This window comes from Canis lupus, chromosome 34 (assembly GCF_003254725.2).
Source record: "Canis lupus dingo isolate Sandy chromosome 34, ASM325472v2, whole genome shotgun sequence".
Lineage (NCBI taxonomy): Eukaryota > Metazoa > Chordata > Mammalia > Carnivora > Canidae > Canis > Canis lupus.
In genome coordinates this window covers 24921202-24945992 of record NC_064276.1, presented here as the reverse complement: position 1 = coordinate 24945992, position 24791 = coordinate 24921202, and the positions used below count along the sequence as shown (strand labels likewise).

The 24791-nt window shown below is 39.4% G+C and overlaps 1 protein-coding gene across 1 annotated transcript in view; it reads left to right on the top strand.

Moving 5' to 3' along the window:
* Positions 1–2724: 2724 nt before the first annotated feature.
* Positions 2725–24791, top strand: part of ATP13A5 (ATPase 13A5) — a 105435-nt gene continuing 83368 nt past the window's right edge. Inside the window, exons 1-5 of the mRNA XM_025425380.3 lie at positions 2725–2964; positions 21776–21949; positions 22633–22779; positions 23002–23072; positions 23174–23254. Coding sequence (XP_025281165.1) covers positions 2905–2964; positions 21776–21949; positions 22633–22779; positions 23002–23072; positions 23174–23254 — 533 coding nt within the window. The 5' untranslated portion in view covers positions 2725–2904. The remainder of the gene's footprint in view (positions 2965–21775; positions 21950–22632; positions 22780–23001; positions 23073–23173; positions 23255–24791) is intronic.

Genomic DNA, 24791 nt, shown 5'->3' with positions numbered 1-24791 from the left:
AGACAGGGACTGTGGGAGGAGATGAGATACTCTCTTAGTCCTTTACTTCCTTTGGCTTCCCTCTGAACAGTAAAGTCCTATAAGGTCTAAACTATGGTTCTGAGGGAATCAGTTCTTCAGGCCCCTGTGTGAGGTGAGCATTTCATTCCTTTTCCTTTGCATTTCTTCATTCTGCTCCTTCCTCCCCTTCTGTCTCTGGAGACCCTACGTTATGGCATATGGTGCTGGCAATTTCTTTTCATTAGTAAGGAGTTTGCCTTCGGGGTTCACCAGGATGTACTGTGTTTTGCTTCCAGTCACAGGAGATCAAGAATCTGGTCTCTTCAGATGGAAGTTACATCCTCCTGAGTGCTGTGGCTGAGCAGCCTAGAGGAAACCATTTCCACCAATGCCACGGCTGTTCCCCCTACAAGAGACCCTTTCCTCCTCTCCCCAGCCCCTCACTCTTACATCCTCACCCACTTGCTACAAATATAAACACAATTGGTGATTCTTCCACCTGTGGCCTTCAAAGGGCTGACTAAGCTATGTTGAATGCTGACTGGCATTCGCTTATTTATGGACATCTGAAAGTAGATCCTTTGACCTTTAATATCTGTTGCAGATCCTCCAGGAGGTAGGGTTTAAAGCAGATGTGATTATTTTCTCTGCAGAGCAAATCTTCTGGCAGCTAAAGCAAGTGCTCAGTACTTCCAGAACCTCAAGATTTTCTGATACAAACTTTGACCAATGACTTAATTATCTCTATGGTGAATAGGCCAAATGATACCATGCACATCTCCGGGGTTGGGAAGTTCATTACCTGTGAGGCATTTGTGAACAGTTGTGATTATTAGAAGAGTTTATGTTTAACTGAATAAGAGTTGAACAAAGTTTTGATGAGTGTTATATTTTGTGTCTTTTGGCTATAAGCAGTAGAAACCACAAACAGCAACAGTTTTATTAAGAACATCTCATTATACATTGGAAAATCTCTAGAGTTAGTAGTCTCAGGCTTTGTGCCATGGCTCAGTGGTATCATAAGGATCTAAGCTCATTTGTCCTTTGCTCCACCTTCATTGGCATGAGTAGAAAATATTCCATTTCTTTCATCAATAGGATAATTTAAAAAAATAGGATAATCTTTCCCAGAAGACCTCTGCCCCTCATTGTCTTTCCTTTGCATCTTACTGTTGAAAATTGGTCATATGCCCACTCTTAGGTAAATCATGACTCATCCTGGTGCTTTAGCTGAAGTCAGGCCACCCAGACAAAGGACATGTCCTTTTAGCCAGAAATATGAGTGAATAGCTGATGGGTAGGAAGTGAATGAGCACTGCTCCTTGAGTCTGTAATTAGGTTTTATGAAAACTCAGGACTCCTTTCTCCAAATCTGAGTCTACCTTAGATTGGTGATACTTAGAATGTAACATTTGTGATTACATAGTATTCTTTAGTGAAGATACCTCAGTAGCCTCTTTGGCATGAAAAATTGTCTGTTTACTTTCACCGACTACTTCCTCCTGGGCCAGAGAGCACATTGAACTATCCTAAACTTCAAGGCGGCTCTGGTTCCCCCTCAAGACAACTGATAACTCCCTCTCTCAGTGGAAAGAGTCAAGTGTCATTCTCTGTAGTCTTTATTCCCAGTAAATTTTCTTCCATGGTCAAAGTTGCAAGGATTTTGCTCAGTGGATTAGAGGCAATAAAAAGAAAATTAAAAAAAAAAAGAAAGAAAAATCTTTATAGTGAACAAATAAACCAAGCCTTGAATGGATCCCAGTGTACTTTTTAAAAATAAAAGTATAAAATTCACTGGTGGTTATACAATCATGGAAATATACATGATATCCCTAATAATCAGACTTTCTCCTTCCTCCCACATTATATACTAATTTGAAAACTTTTTGCAAACTGAAAAGAGAAAGTGAAAGGAATCAAATTATTATTATTATATTTACTTCTTAAAAACTCTCTTCTCTATTAGTGTTACAATGATGGTGATGATGATTACCTTTTATTGAGTGTAACAGGTGCTTTAGTTGATTTTTTTCAAATATCATCTTAGATCCTCATATCAACTCTATAATTATTATTGATATTTTACATATTAGAAACCTAAAGTTCAGATTTTAAGTGATATGTCCAGGGTCATCACTAGAGCAGGGATTATAATTCAGGTTTTTCTGATTCCAAATTGCTTGCTACATTTCCCATCATAAGCCAACCCCTCTTCCTTACATTCCCATTGTCACCCCAACATGTCCATTACTTTTCTAAAGTCCACAGGGTTCTTATTCATCTCTCACTGTGATAATATTTTTATCTTTTTGTCATAATATTTTTGTCTTTTTAAAAAAAAAGATTTTATTAATTTATTTGAGAGGGAGAGACAGAGAGAAAGTGGGGAGCAGAGGAAGAGTGACAAGCAGACTCTAAACTGAGCATAGAGCCTCACGTGGGGCTTGATCTCATGACCCTGAGACCATGACCTTAGCTGAAATCAAGATTTGGTCACTTAACTGACCAAACTACCCAGGTGCCTCTGTCTTGGATTTTTAGAAAGGTGGCTCATTAGCTGAGACATTTATGGACAGCCTAGGAAAGTATTCGTCTTTCTGGTTCAACAACTTAAGTCTAGAGGCGTACACATTTAGCTCAGCAAATAAACACCAGGGAGGGGAAGAAAAAAAAAAAAGAAAGAAACAAAACAAGCAGATAGATTAATGGACAAATCCTGTGGCTTAGGAGAGTATTTCCTTTCTTTTCTTTGTTAGCCTAATAGATGAGGTATGTGCTAAGGGATTTTAAAAGCACCTAAGAACAGCGGTGACAAGTGATGACTGTTCTGAGTTCACATAAGCCCCAGCTGCTTTTGACTTTCCCCAAGAGTTAACCTGGAGGGACACACGAGTTCTGGTTTAAATGGAAGAGAAAAGTAAGGACCACTGGGCTTTGCTCAACCCAGGAGAGGAGAATGAACTGGTGAGTCTTCCCTTTTGTGATTAGTCTTCTCAGAGTCCCTAAGGCTGTGGGCAGGTGCTAGTGTATTGGACTGGCTTTAGGAACTGCAGAGGTTTAAGTATGGTAAGGCTCCTTGAAATCTGAGGGCATGATTTTATAGTTGGGGAAATGGTAAGGGCTAAGAAAATTGTCTTCTAGATGAGTTTGTGCCGCCCTCATATGCATCAGACTGAATGAACCTTCTTTCTTAAGACATTTTGTAGAGTATTCAGTGTGTACCCCACATGGTGCTCACTGAGGTGTCTCCCCCTTATCATCTGGGTTTCCATGTAATTGGGCAAACTCAGGCAAAAACTGAAACTTTTTTTTATTCTTATATTTTTGGTATATCTGTAAAACTTAGGCTTAGTATGCTTTGAGCTGACGTTAGCTAAGAATATATGGTGGTTTTAACCACCAAGTACTGATAAAACTGTAGTGTGGCATGGGATTTAATGCATATTTTTTCAAAAGTTTTCTCTTCTCTTTTTCTCTGTTACCTTTTCTACCAAACATATATGCATCTTGAAAAACAATCATTGGTGCCCCTGGATGGCTCTGTTGGCTAAGCATCTACCTTTGGCTTAGGTCATGATCCCAGGGTCCTGGAATCGAGCCCCACATTGGGCTCCCTGCTCTGTGGGGAGTCTGCTTCTCCCTCTCCTTCTACCCCCTCTTCATCGTCTACCCTCTGTTAGTTCTCTCTCTCTCTCTCTCTCATGCATGTTCTCTTTCAAACAAATAAAGAAGATCTTTAAAAAAAACGAAAATCATTAAAAGCTTGAAAACTATAGTGTCTATTTGGGACTGACAAGTTTACATTTGTAATTTTATTTGATCCTCAGAACACAGTGATGAAAGAATTAATCCTATTCCATAAAAAGAAACCAGATAGGTAAACCATAGAAAATTACCAGGTAGGTAAAGTAACTTGCATAAGGTCTTCAGTCTGCAAGGGACAGGCAGGAAATCCAGGCCACTTCCTCCTTCACGCTCCATGATGTTTACACTCCAATCATGTCTAGAGGTAGGCAGTGAGAAAGAGAGAGACGGAGTGTGAGGGCCAGGACAGGGAGGGCACACAGCATGGGGAAAGGGCCCAAGGGGTATGGTTCACATAGCAGAAGGGTATCAGTTTCCTGCTTGGCCTCCCGGTTCCCCATGAGGTTTGTGGGAAATCCACACCTACCCTCTCTCCACAGATCCTTTTTTATTAACCTAAAGAAAATAAGTGATTTCATTTACACTTGCACTGTCCAAGAAGGCAGTCACTGGCCACATGTGGTTTTTGAGCACTAGTAAAGTAACTGGACCAAACTGAAATGTGCTGTATGTATAAAATACATAGCAGACTTTGAAGACATCAAAAGAAAAAAAAAAAAGTAAAATATCTCATTAGTAACTTTTATATTGGTTATATACCGAAATGACAACATTTGGATATATTAGATTAAATGAAATATATTATGAAAATTGATTTCACTTGCTTCTTTCTACCTCTCTAATATGGCCATGAGGAAATTTAAATTACGAGCATGGTTCACTTCAGTGGCTTCTATTATCACACCACACTGATCTTGACAATGGTATAGCACTTACAATCTTCGGACTAAAAGGATTTAAAGAACTAAAACCTACTTACCTGTGTTCACTGATCAACAATTCTGTGCTGTTCCTGAAGTCTTTTTTAATGTGTGATTGAGTGTTCATGAAAATCTTTGGTTGCTCTTTATTTTTCCCTGTGTGCCATGTTTGTACAGTTTATAACCTAGTATTTTAATTCTCTGAATTGCAGAGGGAACATAGATATCTCTTCTCAGTCAGGCATGTCTGGAGGCACACTGTGTGCAACGTTAGCCTTTGTTTCACAGTCCTCTTTGACCATTCTTGCTACATTTACTTTCTGGAGATAATCTTGATTCTGCCCCTGAGACACAAGAGATGCTTTGTTTACATAAGTTGCAAAGCTCGCCATTCTGTTGGTTCTCTTCCTCTGTATAGACACCTACTGACTAAGTGTCAATATTACAACTGGGAGTAGCTCTAAAGGGCAGAATGGCTACTTGGTGTGGAGGACACAGATAGGGCAGGAGAGAACTTCACTTCAAGCAAACTTTTTCCTGGGAAACAGTGGAGGACTTCTAGACTCTAAGACAGCCGATTTGGGCTTTAATTAAGGACCCACTGCTGACCCCATGGTGTGGCTACATTTTGGGACCTTACTGGTTGCCCAAGGACAACATTACTTACCCCTCCTGAACTTAAAAGGTTGGCAAGGGTCACATACGAAGAGTGGGAAGTGCTATGAAAATATAAAGAGTTCATTTACAACTGAGGAGTCAGGACTTACGATGTGCAACTTGAAAAATGCGTAACTGCATACGGTAAGTGAAACTGAGGTTGGGACTATTTCCCCTTTCTCTGATTACACTTGGGGAGTGATAATTTTTTGAGGTCTACAGTTACAAAGACAAATGGTGTGTGAAGAGTTAGTAAGAAAAATCAGGAATTTGGAATGCTTAAATTATTTTAAACAACGTGATATACTCTTCATCTTCCATTAAAAGACACACACACACACACAAACCCTATTCAAAGGGTTAAAAGTGAAAATAAAAAATCACATCCTATTGGCTCTTTCTTGTCTTTTTCAACATTTATATTAACAACTCAGATGAAGACAAGCTTATGTAATCTGCATCTGAGAGATGCAACTGACTCTGAGGGAGAGATTACAATCTAGGCAACAGAATCAAGGGTCAAATTTCTAGAATTGAATGTAGGAGATAAATGCAGTGTAACAGGCCTCCATGTTGAGTTGGTATTTAAAGTTATCCTCAAACTACAAGGTGAGGATCTCCATGACTTGGGCTCAGAAGCTGTACATGAGAAAGTAATTAAAGAGCTTCATTTGGTTGTGGTTGCATTTTAGTTGCCAGGATGATAATGCTATACAAAAATTAGTCTTTGGATGTCTCAATCGAAGTCTAATAGAAAAAGTAATAATTCTGCTATAATCTGTACTACTTAGGAAACCTTTAGGGAGTTATATTTAATTTTAAGATTCACACAAGTAGTATAGTGTATTTAGAGGGAGAGCTGGATGTCACAAATAAGAATCACTTAAAAGACATTGGGAATAGCTCCCCAAAGAACAGTCAAGGCACTTGTCTTCCAATAGAGAGGTTGATGTGAGGAACAGCGTAGAAGTTGGTAGAACCCAGACCGATTTATTTCCTTTTTTTTAATAATAAATTTATTTTTTATTGGTGTTCAATTTGCCAACATACAGAATAACACCCAGTGCTCATCCTGTCAAGTGCCCCCCTCAGTGCCCGTCACCCATTCACCCCCACCCCCACCTCCTCCCCTTCCACTACCCGTAGTTCATTTCCCAGAGTCAGGAGTCTTTATGTTCTGTCTCCCCTTCTGATATTTCCTACCCATTTCTTCTCCCTTCCCTTCTATTCCCTTTCACTATTATTTATATTCCCCAAATGAATGAGACCATATAATGTTTGTCCTTCTCCGATTGACTCATTTCACTCAGCATAATACCCTCCAGTTCCATCCACGTTGAAGCAAATGGTGGGTATCTGTCATTTCTAATGGCTGAGGAATATTCCATTGTATGCATAGACCACATCTTCTTTATCCATCCATCTCTCGATGGACACCGAGGCTCCTTCCACAGTTTGGCTATTGTGGCCATTGCTGCTAGAAACATCGGGGTGCAGGTGTCCCAGCGTTTCATTGCATCTGTATCTTTGGGGTAAATCCCCAACAGTGCAATTGCTGGGTCATAGGGCAGGTCTATTTTTAACTCTTTGAGGAACCTCCACACAGTTTTCCAGAGTGGCTGCACCAGTTCACATTCCTACCAACAGTGCAAGAGGGTTCCCCTTTCTCTGCATCCTCTCCAACATTTGTGGTTTCCTGCCTTGTTAATTTTCCCCATTCTCACGGGTGTGAGGTGGTATCTCATTGTGGATTTGATTTGTGTTTTCCTGATGGCAAGTGATGCGGAGCATTTTCTCATGTGCTTGTTGGCCATGTCTATGTCTTCCTCTGTGAGATTTCTGTTCATGTCTTTTGCCCATTTCATGATTGGATTGTTTGTTTCTTTGCTGTTGAGTTTAATAAGTTCTTTATAGATCTTGGAAACTAGCCCTTTATCTGATATGTCATTTGCAAAAATCTTCTCCCATTCTGTAGGTTGTCTTTGAGTTTTGTTGACTGTATCCTTTGCTGGGCAAAAGCTTCTTATCTTGATGAAGTCCCAATAGTTCATTGTTGCTTTTGTTTCTTTTGCCTTCGTGGATGTATCTTGCAAGAAGTTACTGTGGCTGAGTTCAAAAAGGGTGTTGCCTGTGTTCTCCTCTAGGATTTTGATGGAATCTTGTCTCACATTTAGATCTTCCATCCATTTTGAGTTTATCTTTATGTCTGGTGAAAGAGAGTGGTCTAGTTTCATTCTTCTGCACGTGGCTGTCCAATTTTCCCAGCACCATTTATTGAAAAGACTGTCTTTTTTTCCAGTGGACAGTCTTTCCTGCTTTGTTGAACATTATTTGACCATAGAGTTGAGAATACACTTCTGGATTCTCTATTCTGTTCCATCGATCTATGTGTCTGTTTTTGTGCCGGGACCACACTGTCTTGATGACCACAGCTTTGTAGTACAACCTGAAATCTGGCATTGTGATGCCCCCAGATATGGTTTTCTTTTTTAAAATTCCCCTGGCTATTCGGGGTCTTTTCTGATTCCACACAAATCTTAAAATAATTTGTTCTAACTCTCTGAAGAAAGTCCATGGTATTTTGATAGGGATTGCATTATATGTGTAAATTGCCCTGGGTAACGTTGACATTTTCACAATATTAATTCTTCCAATTCATGAGCAGGGAATATTTTTCCATCTCTTTGCGTCTTCCTCAATTTCTTTCAGAAGTGTTCTACAGTTTTTAGGGTATAGATCCCTTACCTCTTTGGTTAGGTTTATTCCTAGGTATCTTATGCTTTTGGGTGCAATTGTAAATGGGATTGACTCCTTAATTTCTCTTTCTTCAGTCTCATTGTTAGTGTATAGAAATGCCACTGATTTCTGGGCATTGATTTTGTATCCTGCCACGCTACCAAATTGCTGTATGAGTTCTAGCAATCTTGGGGTGGAGTCTTTGGGTTTTCTATGTAGAGTATCATGTCATCTGTGAAGAGGGACAGTTTGACTTCTTCTTTGCCATTTTGAATGCCTTAAATGTCTTTTTGTTGTCTGATTGCTGAGGCTAGGACTTCCAGTACTATGTTGAATAGCAGTGGTGAGAGTGGACATCCCTGTCTTGTTCCTGATCTTAGGGGAAAGGCTCCCAGTGCTTCCCCATTGAGAATGATATTTGCTGTGGGCTTTTTGTAGATGGCTTTTAAGATGTCGAGGAATGTTCCCTCTATCCCTACACTCTGAAGAGTTTTGATCAGGAATGGATGCTGTATTTTGTTAAATGCTTTCTCTGCATCTAATGAGAGGATCATATGGTTCTTGGTTTTTCTCTTGCTGATATGATGAATCACATTGATTGTTTTACGAGTGTTGAACCAGCCTTTTGTCCCAGGGATAAATCCTACTTGGTCATGGTGAATAATTTTCTTAATGTACTGTTGGATCCTATTGGCCAGTATCTTGTTGAGAATTTTTGCATCCATGTTCATCAGGGATATTGGTCTATAATTCTCCTTTTTGGTGGGGTCTTTGGTTTTGGAATTAAGGTGATGCTGGCCTCATAGAACGAATTTGGAAGTACTCCATCTCTTTCTATCTTTCCAAACAGCTTTAATAGAATAGATATGGTTTCTTCCTTAAACGTTAGATAGAATTCCCCTAGGAAGCCATCTGGCCCTGGACTCTTGTGTCTTGGGAGGTTTTTGATGACTGCTTCAATTTCCTCCCTGGTTATTGGCCTGTTCAGGTTTTCTATTTCTTCCTGATCCAGTTTTGGTAATTTGTGGCTTTCCAGAAAAGCGTCCATTTCTTCTAGATTGCCTAATTTATTGGCGTATAGCTGTTCATAATATGTTTTTAAAATCGTTTGTATTTCCTTGGTGTTGGTAGTGATCTCTCCTTTCTCATTCATGATTTTATTAATTTGAGTCTTCTCTCTCTTCTTTTTAGTAAGGCTGGCTAATGGTTCATCTCTCTTATTAATTCTTTCAAAGAACCAACTCCTTGTTTTGTTGATCTGTTCCACAGTTCTTCTGGTCTCGATTTCATTGAGTTCTGCTTGAATCTTTATTAACTCTCTTCTTCTGCTGGGCGTGGGGTCCATCTGCTGTTTTTTCTCTAGCTCCTTTATGTGTAATGTTAGCTTTTGTATTTGAGTCCTTTCCAGTTTTTGAATGGATGCTTGTATTGCGATGTATTTCCCCCTCAGGACTGCTTTTGCTGCATCCAAAGATTTTGAATGGTTGCATCTTCATTCTCATTAGTTTCCATGAATCTTTTAAATTCTTCCTTAATTTCCTGGTTGACCCTTTCATCTTTTAGCAGGATGGTCTTTAACCTCCACATGTTTGAGGTCCTTCCAAACTTCTTGTTGTGATTTAGTTCTAATTTCAAGGCATTATGGTCTGAGAATATGCAGGGGACAATCCCAATCTTTTGGTATCGGTTCAGACCCGATTTGTGACCCAGTATGTGGTCTATTCTGGAGAAAGTTCCATGTGCACTTGAGAAGAATGTGTATTCAGTTGCGTTTGGATGTAAAGTTCTGTAGATATCTGTGAAATCCATCTGGTCCAGTGTATCATTTAAAGCTCTTATTTCTTTGGAGATGTTGTGTTTAAAAGACCTATCGAGTGTAGAAAGCGCTAGATTGAAGTCACCAAGTATAAGTGTATTATTATCTAAGTATGTCTTAACTTCGGTTATTAACTGATTGATATATTTGGCAGCTCCCACATTTGGGGCATATATAATGAGGATTGTTAAGTCCTCTTGTTGGATAGATCCTTTAAGTATGATATAGCATCCTTCTTCATCTCTCACTACAGTCTTCGGGGTAAATTTTAGTTTATCTGATATAAGGATGGCTACCCCTGCTTTCTTTTGAGGACCATTTGAATGGTAAATGGTTCTCCAACCTTTTATTTTCAGGCTGTAGGTGTCCTTCTGTCTAAAATGAGTCTCTTGTAGACAGCAAATAGATGGGTCCTGCTTTTTTATCCAGTCTGAAACCCTGCGCCTTTTGATGGGGTCATTAAGCCCGTTCACATTCAGAGTTACTATTGAGAGATATGAGTTTAGTGTCATCATGATATCTATCCAGTCTTTGTTTTTGTGGATTGTTCCACTGGGCTTCTTCTTAAAGGGGAATTTTAAGAGTCCCCTTAAAATTTCTTGCAGAGCTGGTTTGGAGGTCACATATTCTTTCAGTTCCTGCCTGTCTTGGAAGCTCTTTATCTTTCCTTCCATTCTGAATGAGAGCCTTGCTGGATAAAGTATTCTTGGTTGCATGTTCCTCTCATTTAGGACCCTGAATATATCCTGCCATCCCTTTCTGGCCTGCCAGGTCTCTGTGGAGAGGTCTGCTGTTACCCTAATACTCCCCCCCATAAAAGTCAGGGATTTCTTGTCTCTTGCTGCTTTAAGGATCTTCTCTTTATCTTTGGAATTTGCAAGCTTAACTATTAAATGTCGAGGTGTTGAACGGTTTTTATTGATTTTAGGGGGTGATCTCTCTATTTCCTGGATCTGAATGCCTGTTTCCCTTCCCAGATTAGGAAAGTTTTCAGCTAGGATTTGTTCAAATACATATTCTGGCCCTCTGGCCCTTTTGGCGCCCTCGGGAACCCCCATTAAACGTAGGTTTTTCTTCCTCAGGCTGTCGTTTATTTCCCTTAATCTATCTTCATGGTCTTTTAATTGTCTCTTTTTTCCTCTTTGCCATCAACTTGTCTTCCATGTCACTCACTCGTTCTTCCACCTCGTTAACCCTCGTCGTTAGGACTTCTAGTTTGGATTGCATCTCATTCAATTGATTTTTAATGTCTGCCTGATTAGATGTAAATTCTGCAGTCATGAAGTGTCTTGAGTCCTTTATGCTTTTTTCTAGAGCCACCAGTAGTTTTATAATAGTGCTTCTGAATTGGCTTTCTGACATTGAATTGTAATCCAGATTTTGTAACTCTGTGGGAGAGAGGACTGTTTCTGATTCTTTCTTTTGAGGTGAGGTTTTCCTTCTAGTCATTTTGCTCAGTGAAGAGTGGCCAAAAACAAGTTGTATTGGGAAAAGGAGAGAATGAGAGGAGAGAAAGAAGGAAAGAAAAGAGAAAAAGAAAAAAAGAGAGAGAGAAGAAAAAGAGAAAGAAAAAAAAAGGTGGGGGAAGCAAACAGAAATCAAAAAGAAAAAAAACAAAACAGAAAACCACGGGGGAGTATCTTCTGATTCTGTATACTGAGTCCCTTGACTTCCCCTGGAACTTGTCCGTCTAGCTGGTCTTCTGGGGGAGGGGCCTGTTGTGCTGATTTTCAGGTGTTAGCACTTGGGGGAGCTGCTCTACCCCCTGCCTGGTGCAGGGCTCAGTGGGGGTTGTTCACCCCGTGAGGCCCCAGGAGGAACAACTGCAGTGGCGGGGCCAGCTCTGGAGCCCTGGATTCAGCCCCCGCAGGAACTCCGGAGCTCTCCGTCTGCAGGGCCTGGAGGCTCCGGGGCGGGGCCGCTGATCTGCTCATCTGGGGCAGGAGCGTCCTTGCTGTCCTGGGCCCTCCCGGCCTCTGCCTGTCCCGGGGGAGGCCGGATCCTGGGCTGTGACCCGGCGCCCTGTGCTCTGGGGCCTGCGCTATTGGATTAGCGCTCCCGCCCCGCAGCCCCCTCCGCGGAGCCGCCCCCGAGCCCCTCCAGCTGCTCCGGGTCCCGCTGTGCGCGCTGCAGCCCTTAGGGAGCTCGGCGCACTCTCCCGGGGCGCAGTTGGTCTGTTACTGTCCCAGGGAGCCCGAGGGCATCCCCGCCCTCCTGGGTCCTGCTCCGACTCCCTGGAGCCCCTTTCCCCCGGGAAGGTCGGTGCAGCTCCTGCGTCTCCAGGACGGGGCTCTCCTGTCCTGGGGACACTCGCCCCGGCCTCAGCCCGGCTCCTCGCGGGGCCCCTCCCCCTTGGAGGCCTTTTGTTTCTTTATTTCTTTTCCCCCCGTCTTCCTACCTTGATAGAAGCGCGAACTCTTCTCACTGTAGCATTCCAGCTGGTCTCCCTTTAAATCTCAGGCCGAATTCGTATATTTTCAGGATGATTTGAGGGTTATTTAGGTAATTTGGTGGGGACAGGTGACCTGGGGACCCTACTCTTCCGTCATCTTGCCCCTCTCCGATTTATTTCCATCATGGGAGAATTTTCTAACCATCTGTGGGGGCGGAATTTAACCTGACAACTCTCCATCGACCCTGCCCTTCGATGATTCCCTTGAGTTGAGTGTAGGGTGGAACCCATAAATATGATGAGCTTTAATTCCTGTGATTATGTTATGTTATGCTATGTGGCAAATGTGGTAGGAACTCTGAGTGTCTCTAAGACCTGAGACCTGAGAGGGACTTGCTGTCTGACCACCAGGAAAATGGGTGTCTCTGTCTCAGAGCTACAAACAACTGAATCCTGCCACTAACGATGTGATCTTGAAAGAAGTCCTTGACTTCCAGAAGGAACATAGCCCACATGACACCTTGATCTCAGCTTTTTGAGACACTGAGCAAATGATCCAGCTAATAAGACTCCTGACCCACAGAACTGTGAGAAAATAAATCTGTGTTGTTTTAAGCCACTCACTTTGCCATGCAGCAATAGAAAACTAATGCACTGGGGCACCTGGGTGGCTCAGTCGGTTAAGTGTCTGCCTTTGGCTCAGGTCATGATCCTGGGGTCCAGGGATAGAGCCCTATGTCAGGCTTCCTGCTCAGTGGGGAGTCTGTTACTCCCTCTCTGTTCCCCACTCCCCTGCTTGTGTTATCTCTCTCATAAATAAATAAATAAATAAAATCTTCGAAAGAAAGAAAGAAAGAAAGAAAGAAAGAAAGAAAGAAAGAAAGAAAGAAAGAACTAATGCACCACAGCTGCCCAACAAGAGAAAGTCTACCCTATAAATGAGCAAGTAGCCTGTCTTAAACAGACATTAGGCACTCACTGGCATAAGATGGTCTATACCTATTTTTTTCAGGAAGGAATTTGAACCAAATAATCTCTTAGATACTTCTCTTGTTTGGTGATGCTCTTATTCCAGAAATAAGCTTTAACAGAACATGCTATGTTGTCCCATGTGCTTGATCTAAGGCAAATTCTGGCTCTCGAAATTGTCCCTGCTGATTCACCCATGCATCTCATTACCTTTGGACCCTTACTTACTGCTGCTCTCTTGCCCCTGGCTGCATCAAAAGAAGGTCCTCAGGTGCACTTTTACTTCCAGGGAGACCACATGTTAGTAGTTGATTTTATGGGAATGCGTGTAGCTGAGAGTGATAATATTCTCATCTGCTTGGTACTGGGTTTTGATTCACATTGCTAAAGAGGAAAGGGCCTTTCTTATTCCAGGAAGAAAGCATAGGGGAAGATTTAAGATGTTGAACTATTTCAGCAATTACTTTGAACATCCTCAAGACTCAGTTTTTTGATCTATAAATAATAGTGTATTTAGAGGGATTTATCAATACTATCAATTATAATACTAATTATTATAGTATTACTTAATATTAATTATTATAATGATGACATTACTAATAAGTATTTTCATAAATAGCTATGCTATTTCATGGAGTAGGTTATGATGACTGAAGGACACCTAAATGCTTGAGAAAGGTTAGTTCTCATTGCCAAATGGACAAAAGTGGAAGCAGTCCAAGACATTTTCTTCCCCTACTCAAAGGACACTCCATGGTATGAATGCAGGAGAAGATATATGAAGCTACACCCAACAATGCTTGGTGATTAGTGATGATTACTAACACAAATGACTCCATGTGGCCAAACCAAAGCAGTAATAGAGGGGTGAGGAACAATGACTGTACTAACGTGATCCATTAACCAGAGACACTATTATTCTAACGTTAAAGAAAAAAACTTGATATATGACAGAGTTGTAAGAACCTCCTCCCATGTAACACATTAAGGAACACAATTTGGCACATACAGATAAAGACAACAAAAGGTAGATTGTGAATAATGAATAGAAACTTGATGCTGTGATTATTTGAAAAAAAAAAAAAGAAAACAAACATGATGAACTCTTGCCCCATCAAAGGACTCAGAGATAATATCTCCTTGGCCATGATTCAAGGGACTTTATAAACATTTGATGCTTACCCACAAAGAGCTCACTTCCTCTAAGGCTATTGGAATACCCACCCATGGAAAAGCCTAAAATTTCACAGCAAAAAGCTGGCATCACCATTCACAGAAGGCAATTACAGTGCTGAGAGGTATTTATGTCCCATTTGGTTGAGTAGGTACTTTACAGCCTTGTGCTGCAAGAGTGTTGGTTCGAGTCACTCAGTGTGTTATGAACTGTGCCCAAAAAGATCCACACTACTGGGGAACCCTGGGTGGCGGAGCAGTTTGGCGCCTGCCTTTGGCCCAGGGCATGATCCTGGAGACCCGGGATCGAATCCCACATCGGGCTCCCGGTGCATGGAGCCTGCTTCTCCCTCCTCCTGTGTCTCTGCCTCTCTCTCTGTCTCTCTCACTGTGTGCCTATCATAAATAAATAAAAATTTTAAAAAAATTAAAAAAAAGAAAAGATCCACACTACTGTGCCTGTGCACGGTGGGTATGCAGCAAATAGTTAGATGAACAAATTAAGGGTGAATTTAAGAATAAAAAGATTTACAGAAATGCAAAAGGACCTGTTCACAAGGCCAGTCGTGCACAAATGCTAGTGCTGCAATGCAACGGAAATTCAGGAATAAAGACCAGCAGAGTCGAGTGGATGGTTCCACACAACTAAGAGGATCCTTCTTAAAGAGAATTTTAGGAAGAAACAATGTTTAGCTTAAACTGCACCCTGTAACGCCTTTCCTAAGGAATTTGGCCAATCTTAGTTCCATCTCAGGTACCTGTTAACAAAAGAAAGAAAGGAAAATGATTTTAAAATTATCTTAGATACTCGCACTCCATGTATGGATGTACTCAATCGCTATGAGCTAGCAGTCTGATAGCCATTTTACACTGAGAAAATGAGGCTTAGTTAAGTAACAGATACAAAGTCACATCATGTTGGGAGGGAGGATCCCCTTTTACACGGTGTCCTTCCTGTACAAGCGAAGATGGTTGTATTGGGGTCCGTGTGTGTGCATGCCCTCTTACATCTATATATAGTGACTAAGCTCATTAATCTTAGAATCAATTTGGTGTTTATCTTAAAGCCCTTCTCCAGGATGACTGGCTGGCTCAGTTAGTTAAGCATCTGTCTTTTGTTCAGGTCATGATCCCAGGGTGTTGGGGCGGGGGGCATTGAGGGGGGGTCGCTGCTCTGTGGGGAGTCTGCTTCTCCCTTTCCCTCTCACTATCTCTTTCTCTCTCAAATAAATAAATAAAATCTTTTTTTTTTTTTTTAAAGCCCTCTCTCAGTGTTATGTATTACAAAGGTGAGCAGTTTTCTTTTTGGCCTGTGTTTGACTTTGATTTTGAAAATTGGTGCTCTGTGGGAAAAGCAAAGATTCCATTTAAGCCATTGGATCAATCACTTTTAGAAATACAACTTACGTTTTTCCCAAATAAGATTTAGTTCTGAATGCTGCCTGTGGTTGAATCATTTCACAATGACTCTGATGGGACTAGCCACTTTTAATCTACTGAAATTTTGTCCAACTGTATATTAGTCAAGCTAATATTAACTGTTAATGTATCCTGCACACTCAAAATTTATTTCAGGAACTGTGCTAAATGCTTTGCATGCATTAACTCATTAGTTTCTTACAACAACCCATTAGTTTCTTACAACAAATGATATGAAGGTTCATATCATTTTCATTTATGGAAGAGGAAATCAGATCACCAGAAAAAATAAACTGGATTGTCCAAAGTCTTATATCTGGTTAAGTGGTAGCTGTATGATTTGAACTGGGTTTTCTCATCCCATATCTCCAGCTTTTAACTGCTATACCAGACTACTACTTTGCATTTTACAACCAGCCACATTTTTCACATGAGAAACCTAAAATTTAGTGAATTCAAATCATTTACCCAAATCCCATTAACTAATAAGTGATGGAAGAACAGAAGTGAGAGCTTCTTGAAGGCAATAGGGTGGGGTATAAAGAAAAGAGGCTGTGCTGATAGGTCTGGATAGGCTCTAAATTGTGACCTTTAGCAACAGCCTCTGTTGAAAGGCATGTGCATATTTTATTATTACTCCTAATCCAAGCAACTTTCTCTGTACTTTGGACCTAGAAGCAGACTATTCGAGATGTGGTACCTCTCCTGGTACTGGGATTACTGAATTTTAGCAGGAAACAAAAAAGTAAGGGGACCGTTTAGAGAGAGTACAATTAAAGTCTACGTGTAGATGGTGCAACACCTCTCCAATTCAACTCAACTAATTGGTGGCAGATCGGTGTTCCTCACCCCATGGAACTAGCCTGTTTCTATTACCCACCTTGCTTCAGTATATTGCCACTCAAAACTGAAAACTCTCTCCACCGTTGGCTGAACACATTACCAAGCCACCTGCTAACATTGATTGAAAGCTTCCTTTGTGCACAACACCTTACACCTCTACTTAATCTTCACAACTATGCTTCCAGGTGTATGCTATTATCTCCTGAGTTCAGAGATGGAAACAGATTTAGAGAAGTTAAATCCCGAGATCACAATAACTAGTAGGTGGCAAAACCCACTTTACTGCAAGGAACCATGAGTAGTGGGTTTGAGATTCTGACCCTCCCTCTCTCTGTTCCCAGTGTCTTTACATCTACAAGACCTCTAGATTCTACTTATCTTCTTACTGTACACATATTGCTCCTGGTTCCCTCCTCTACTCTGCACATCTTGGTGGATCTTACCATGGGTGTTTAATACTTTGGAGAAATCTGAGTGACTCTTATTGCATCAGAAGAATAATCACTTAGAACACTCAAATTATACTTGAGATTAACTGAGTGAAAATGGAAACATACACTGTGATAAACTCAAATTACACAAACATTGGCAAGCTGACTGAGAGTATTTGAGTAAAAGAATGCCAGATTAAAGAATGATTCTTTTAACCAAAACCTCAAGTCCCGGTCTAGCATGTAACCCTTGGGAAAACTCAGAAATGATGGAAAGGAAATGTACCAAGGTTTATGGAGCCAATTTGTCAAGGAAGCAAAAATATTGTTTCTATTCGTCTTTGCTCAAGGAGCTTCATGTTTCTGAAAGCTACTCTGACATTTATAAGTTCTTTTATATCTATCTATCTATCTACTTACTATTTTTTAACAGACGGGGAAAAAATCTGCTGACATTTTAATTGTGCTGTCCCCAACCATAAGCAGGGTCTTTCACAGAAACCACTTCCCCTTTATTGATTATTAGGGATGTGATTTTTGTCTCTGCTCAGCGGAAATCAGCATTTCCCAATCATCCACATCGAGAGGTTATAGTCTTTCCAGGTTATCAAACTTTCCTTCCATTTCCTACAGAAATTCTCTTGCTCTTCTCTTTTCATTTACTTCTCAAAATTTACTGCCATTTTCTCTTCCTCAATCTAACTCCATTAAAGTAATTAAAGTAACTCCCACCTACTTGGAACAGTGCATAATAAACAACCCCCTTTACTTTTTATCGGCATATATAAGTACAGTGGTGTCGATAAAGTGCACTGAACTTAAGTGCACAGTTCGACAACATCTGTCACCAATTATTTTTGCTCATTTGGGAACTTCCTACGAATAAAGTTGTGTATCGATTTACTGTACTTCATTGATTCAGCATAACGTCTGTGAAATTCACACGTGCCATTGTTTGCATTAGAAGTTCATTTTAAAAATTGTTTTGTAAAAAAATAAAAAGAAGTAAAAATTGTTCTGTAGCATTCCATTGTAAGAAAACACAAAATTTATTTATCTTTCTCCTATTGATGTACCTTTAGATTGTTTCCAGTTTGGGGCTCTTAAGAATAGAGCTGATAGGAATATTTTTGTGCAAAACTTTTCATGAACGTATACAGTTACCTGTGTAAAAATCTAAGAGTTACTAGCTCATAGAGTATATGTATCTTTAGCAATACAGTTTCAAAATATCTGTACCAATTTACATTTCCAGTAACAATGTATGAGAGTACCATTGCTCTGCATTTTTGCCAATATTTGGTATATTCAGTCCTTTTAATTTTAACTATTCTATGGCTATACCATTGTGTCATTTTATCACTGGGTCATTTTAGAGTGAGTCTTTCAATCCGGTTGTGTAAGTCTTTCAACTTGTTTTGGTTTTTTTTTTTTTTTTTTTTTTTTTTAGGGATTGTCTTGGCTATTCTAGGCTGTGATATATCATTGTAATTTTATTTTGCATTTCCTTAACGACATGATATAGAGCATCTTCTTGAATGCTATACAAGAAATCTTCCTTTGTAAAATGCCTGTTTCAGCCTTCTGATCATTTTCTATTATGTATTTGTTTCAGTTAGTGAGAATGGAGTGTTAAAATTTCCAATGATGACACTGACTTTAAGTTTTACAAGTTTTGAAATTACAAGTGCCCCTAAATTTAGAATTATTATTTCTTCCTGTTGAATTGATTTTTTTTTTTTTTTTGGATTATGAAGTATCCTTCTTTTTCTCAGAATATTTATTTTTCAAAGTCTATTTTGGGGGCACCTGGATAGCTCGGTAAGTTAAGTGTCTGCCTTCAGCTCAGGTCATGATGCTAGGACCCTGAGATCAAGCCCCCACATTGGGCTCCCTGCTGGGTGGAGAGCCTGCTTCTCCCTCTCACTCTGCCTGCTGCTCCCCCAGCTTATTCTCTCTCTCTCTCTCTCTCTCTCTCTCTCTCTGTCAAATAAATAAAATCTTGGGACACCTGAGTAGCTCAGAAGCTAAGCACTTGCCTTTCTTTGGCTCAGCGTGTGATCCCGGAGTTCTAGGATCAAGTCCCACATTAGGCTCCCTGCATGGAGCATGCTTCTCCCTCTGCTTCTCTGTGTCTCTCATGAATAAATAAATAGAAATAAAATCTTTTTAAAAAAAACAAACAAACAAATAAATAACTAAAACCTTTAAAAAAAGTAAAGTCTCTTTTGTCTGACATCAGCATAGCTATACTAGTTCTCCTTTGTTAGTCTTTGCATTATTCATTTCCCTTTCTTTCTCCTTTAATCTATTTGCTTCTTTGTATTTAAAGATGTCTCTTGTAAACAACGTATAGTGAGTTTTTAATTATCTGATCTGGCAATCTTTGTTTTCAATCATAATATTAATGTCATTTATGTATAATTACAGATATTGTTGGGTTAAAGTTACTATTTTTTCCCATCTGTTCTATCTATTCTTTGTCTTTTTCTTCACTTAATATTATATTGTAGAATGGCCCATATTTCTACATTGACTTCACACATTTTCTGGTTAATGGTGCCACCATAGCCCATTGTTTTGATATTTCACATCTTGCCAAACCATTAGCTATCATTTGGTTCTTCCAATAACTTTGCTATTACAGACCATACTGTATGAAACATCATTATACACATCATTTTCTACTTTGTGTATTATTTCCTTAGGGTATATTTCCAAGCGTGGCATTACTGATTCAAGAGATAGAAACATCTTTATAAATCTTGATATAATTTTTCACCTTGCTTTCTCTAAAGAATTATTCCAATTTATGAGGTTATTAGCAGTATGTAGCCGTAGTGATTTTATTGCCATCTTGCTGGCACTGTCAGTTCAGTAAAAAAATATCGTATAGAAAAGAACTGAAAGGGCGTCAGAATTATGATTACCCATGCCATTGTTGTATGTAAGTTAACAAAAAAAAAGGGGGGGAGGCATTTGCAATGTGCTTTTTCAGCTACAAGCTGGCCTAAAATTCCAAACGATTTGCTTCAATTTTGAACACTTTGGCTATAAGCTCCCATGAATAACTTAGTAAAATAATGCATATTTATAACATAATATGTGAACTGGTGTATACAGTTTATTGGAGTCTAATAAAACTATCATTCAGAAATAAAACTAAAACAGGTTTATAGAATCAGAAGGAAAGTAGGAAGGGAGAAAGGAGACTCAACTCAAAATGTGCTTTAGAACCAGAGTGAACACATTGTTAAGTTACATTTAAACCTCATCATGAATAATCTCAAAATAGAGTGGCTGCATCAGTAAACTTAATGAACATTTTTTCCCAGGTGTATGATAATACTAAGGAGCACTGGAAAGAAACTCTTAAAATTGTAATTACTTTGCAGAGCACTTAAGGAGACATTATCTCATTTGAGCACAAGCACCCTGTAAGGCATGTATTTCTAATTGTTTTGTAAAGGAATAAATTGGGATTCTCTAGAGGTGATATGATTTACTTAAGGTCACATAACTGATAACTAGTAGAGCAGTGACTCAAATTTACATTTTTGCTGCCTGTGACCTTTTCATTATGCTTAAGGATTACTTTCAACAACTATTATTAAAATCTTAATCTACCACAGAGTTCTTTACTAGAAAAAAACTAATGAAAATCACGATCTCAAAAATGAAAACTTTTCAAAAATACAAAGCCAAGAGATTTGTTATAACATGATCTAAATTGGCATTAAATTAAAAAGATTCTATCATTAAAAATGCTATAGAAACTCAGAAAAAAAAAAAAACCTTTTTTCCTGACATTGCATCTCTGTGATCTGGACATAGGAATTCAGAATCTGAATATATTCAAAAAATACATAAACAAATAACAGCAGAACGTAAAAAAATAATATAGTAATACTGTCATTCATAATCAACATTCTTCTGGGTCTTTCAAGTACACTAAAAGTCCAGTTTTTGAAATTTAAAATCCAGTGCTATGAAACTTGATTTTGGAAGATGGATGGAAACTAGAAATTGGCTTGAAATAAAAGAATCAATTGTTTTTGGCTATGTGGTACCCCTAAAACCACATCTCAAAGTCTTCACTCCATTCAGGATTATACCAACTACATTTCAGCATGTTACTGTCAGGGTAAATTCCTATCAGTGGTCTTTTGAAAGTACTTCATGTCCACAGATAATCTCTTGATTTCTATTATTGCACCCATTGTATCATCTTCCTCCAGTAAGTTTACATTAATAATTTTTGAGACCTTATACCTAGAGACGCCTGAGTGGCTTAGCAATTGGGCGTCTGCCTTCCACTCGGGTCATCAACCCCAGGGTCCTGGGATCAAGACCTGCATCGGATTCCTCACAAGGAGCCTGCTTCTCCCTCTGCCAATGTCTCTGCCTCTCTCTGTGTCTCTCATGAATAAATAAATAAATCTTAAAAAAAACAAAAAAAAAACTTTTACCTAAAAAAAGTAAATCTGGTCCAAAACATGGGGTGACTCTTGACAGTATTTAAAACCAAATAAGTCAACTTGGTCCTTGCTCCTCCTGTCTAATGTTTTAGTTACATATGCCAGGGTAGCAAAATGAGTCCTTCTTTTTTTATGATATCAGCTGACAGCTGTAAGCAATCAATCTGATTCAACTAGCCAAAACCAGATTTCCTTCCCAACTAATATCGCTGTGTTTAAAGCTTGTGTTTCTTGGAACGAAATAGTGTGTTTATGTGAAAAAAGAAAAATAGAGTCATGTTTTATTTACATTACAGGAGGTGTTTGGTTACCGGACCCAGAATCTACGCAGAGCCCTCTGCCTTGTAACATCCATACTGACTTGTGGGTTTCTTCTGCTGGTGTTCTACTGGAAACCCCAGTGGAGGGTGTGGGCCAACTGTATCCCATGCCCCTTGCAAGAAGCAGACACTGTTTTGCTAAAAACAACGGTGAGAGCCCTTCAGCATTGCATTGGTGGCACAACCAATGACTGGCTGGCATTCTAGAGTAGATCCTTCTTTAAGTGTTTTCTTGTCCCCAAATTGGAGATGGCAAAACTATATGTGAACCTACTTGCCATCTCTTAGTTTGACTCAAGAAGAAAGGACATTCCCTCCGTGTCACCCTGGGGAAATTTCTACCATGTCAGACTAATTCTCAATGCCTTTAGCCATTATATTAGCAGGGACTGTCAGTGTTATAACTCTTAAAGACATAACACAGGAAGGATAGTTCAGGTTTTTAAGAATACATATTTTGAGGGGAAAGTAGACATTTTAAACACCTAAATGTCATTTTTTAAGATAACTGGAAAATATTTTCTGGATATAAAGCTTTCCTGTAAAGCATGTCTTTCTCTTCATGCTCTAGCACAGTGGTTCAGATTTTAGTGCAAATCAGTTACCTGGAATGATTCTTAAAACATGGCCTGCTGACCTCACCCCAGAATTTCTGATTCAGTAGGCTCGTGGTGGGGTTGAGAATTTGCATTTCTAGCAAGTTCCAAGATAATACTGATGCTCTTGTCTATAGCTGAAACTTTGGGAATCACTGGTCTAGGTAGATATTTGGTTGATTGTCTTACTAAATAAATAACATTTGAGAATTTCATTGGCTAGATTGTTTTCTGTAGGATAAATTTCAAAGATATATGAGGAAGAAGGTTGTATGCCTCTACTTATCCACACTAAAGTTTCCTATAAGCAAGAATCCAGAAGAACCCCTGGTGGCTGACCGCCACTCTGTCATTAACCAAGCCGTACTGAAGCCAGAATTAAAAGTAAGTAATTTTGAGTGCAATGTAATGGCATTTTTTTTTTAAAAGGATAATGTAAGTGTTCATTGGATGGAAGTTCTGAATGTCACAGTGCTGGGCTGGGAATTACAACAAAGTATTAAGGAAAGTGAGCACGACACAGGGACTAGTGCCAAATTGCCCTCACCTCCCCTGATGGGCTTTACTTTGTGAATAACACCTGTTCTATCATATTTGTAATTGCAGCTGCAATGTGTCCAGGTGCAGAAAATCAGGTATGTTTGGAACTACTCTGAGAAGAGGTTTCAGAAAGTTGGGTAAGTTTGACTTCTTCTCAGCATTCATCAAGATATGAAGGAAAAACACTGATTTGTTGAGTGCCATGAACTGAAGCAAGCTTCCTGTCCTGACATTCTAGGCTACTAGAAGACAGCAACTCCTGCCACGACATCTACCACACATTTGGACTGGGCCTGACCAGTGAAGAACAAGAGGTCAGGTATGGTTTGCGACACTCCCTGAGAGTGAACTCTGCCAGAAGAAATTGAGATATCAAATGGCTTTTGATCAGTGAGCTGTTGCCATAATGTTTCATCAACCTCATATAATTCCAGTTTATTTACCAGACACAAAGACATATTTTAAGTTGTTTTAATCTTAGGCAAACTTATTAAAAAGGAAAACCAATCAGGTAATATCTGATCTTTTCCCTCAGGACTGTGAAACGGTCTCCTCTGTGTTGCCTTTTTTATTCTTTCCTCAAAAAATCTTGAGTCATTTCATAGGCATCTGCTTCATCATCCTCCAAATCCTCTGAGAGACAGAAAGACAATATTATGACTGCATTTCAGATGCAATACTTAATACGCTGGAACACAAAATGTTTTCAAAGTCACTAAAAACATACTGGTTTGATAGCATTAAGCACCAGACAAGCAAAGGATTGATCTAGTTAGGAAATTTAGTTGGTTATTGTAGATATACTTGGCTTTTGCCTAGGACACCATTTCCACAGGAAAGATTGCCCATCAGTGTGACTACCTCATGTTTGTCCTTATTTATCAAGTGCCAAGCTTTAATAAACATCATACATAATTAAATTTAAATCTAGTCCATGCAATAAAGAGCTTGGCAACCTAATAAGCAAGACAAAGAGTATAGTTTCCCAAATATGAAGAATAGAGGAGATAATTTCCTTATAAATATATAGGCAGATTTTATTTATGGGCTTTTTTAGTTGGACAGTAAAGGGAGCAAGTAGAATGTGAACTATTCCCACACTCTTTAATTTTTTAGTGTAAGATGAGGGCTTTTTTTTTTTTAATAAATGTGATTGATGGACTGGTTGGTTGCATGGTATTGGATTAGTTTTCTAAATAGATTTGAGCTTGCCTTCATGAAAAGCATGAAGAAATAAAGGGAGGAGAGACACAAAACTCTCTCATAATGAAAAGCCACAAAATCTAAATACAATGTTCTCTTTAGGCTTCCTATTAGCCAGGCAGAGACGGAAAATGCACATATTTATGTCACTGTCACTTTTCAGTAGCAAAAAGGCAAATCAGGACATGAGGAGAGATAACATTATCCTGAAGAGGGATTTTCAGAGGGCCTTAGGAATAAAAATGTTCTAGAAAGTTCTCTACTCCTATCTTTATTCATTCATGAACTAGATGCCCGGGAACTTTTTCTAATTCCATAAGCCTGCTCTCTAAATATTCCACGGTTCATGGAAGTGGGTCATGCCAGAACTCCCTGGCTTAGCATTAACTATTTAAAAGACTTCAGGTGTCCCTCCCTGCCAAGGACTCCATTGGTGGGTGATCAGAATGGAGTCAGAATGGTCATGTGTGGTTTGAAAAAGCTCACCAGTGATTCTCCTACCTCCTTGAGGACCCCTACTCTATTCTTCACTATCTGGAGTCTAAAGTTCCCAGCACACAACATATTCTCCACCATTATATCAAAAATAAATTGATAAATGAATGAATGAACAAATAATCAAATTGAAAAGTGACATAGACCATCCCAGATGA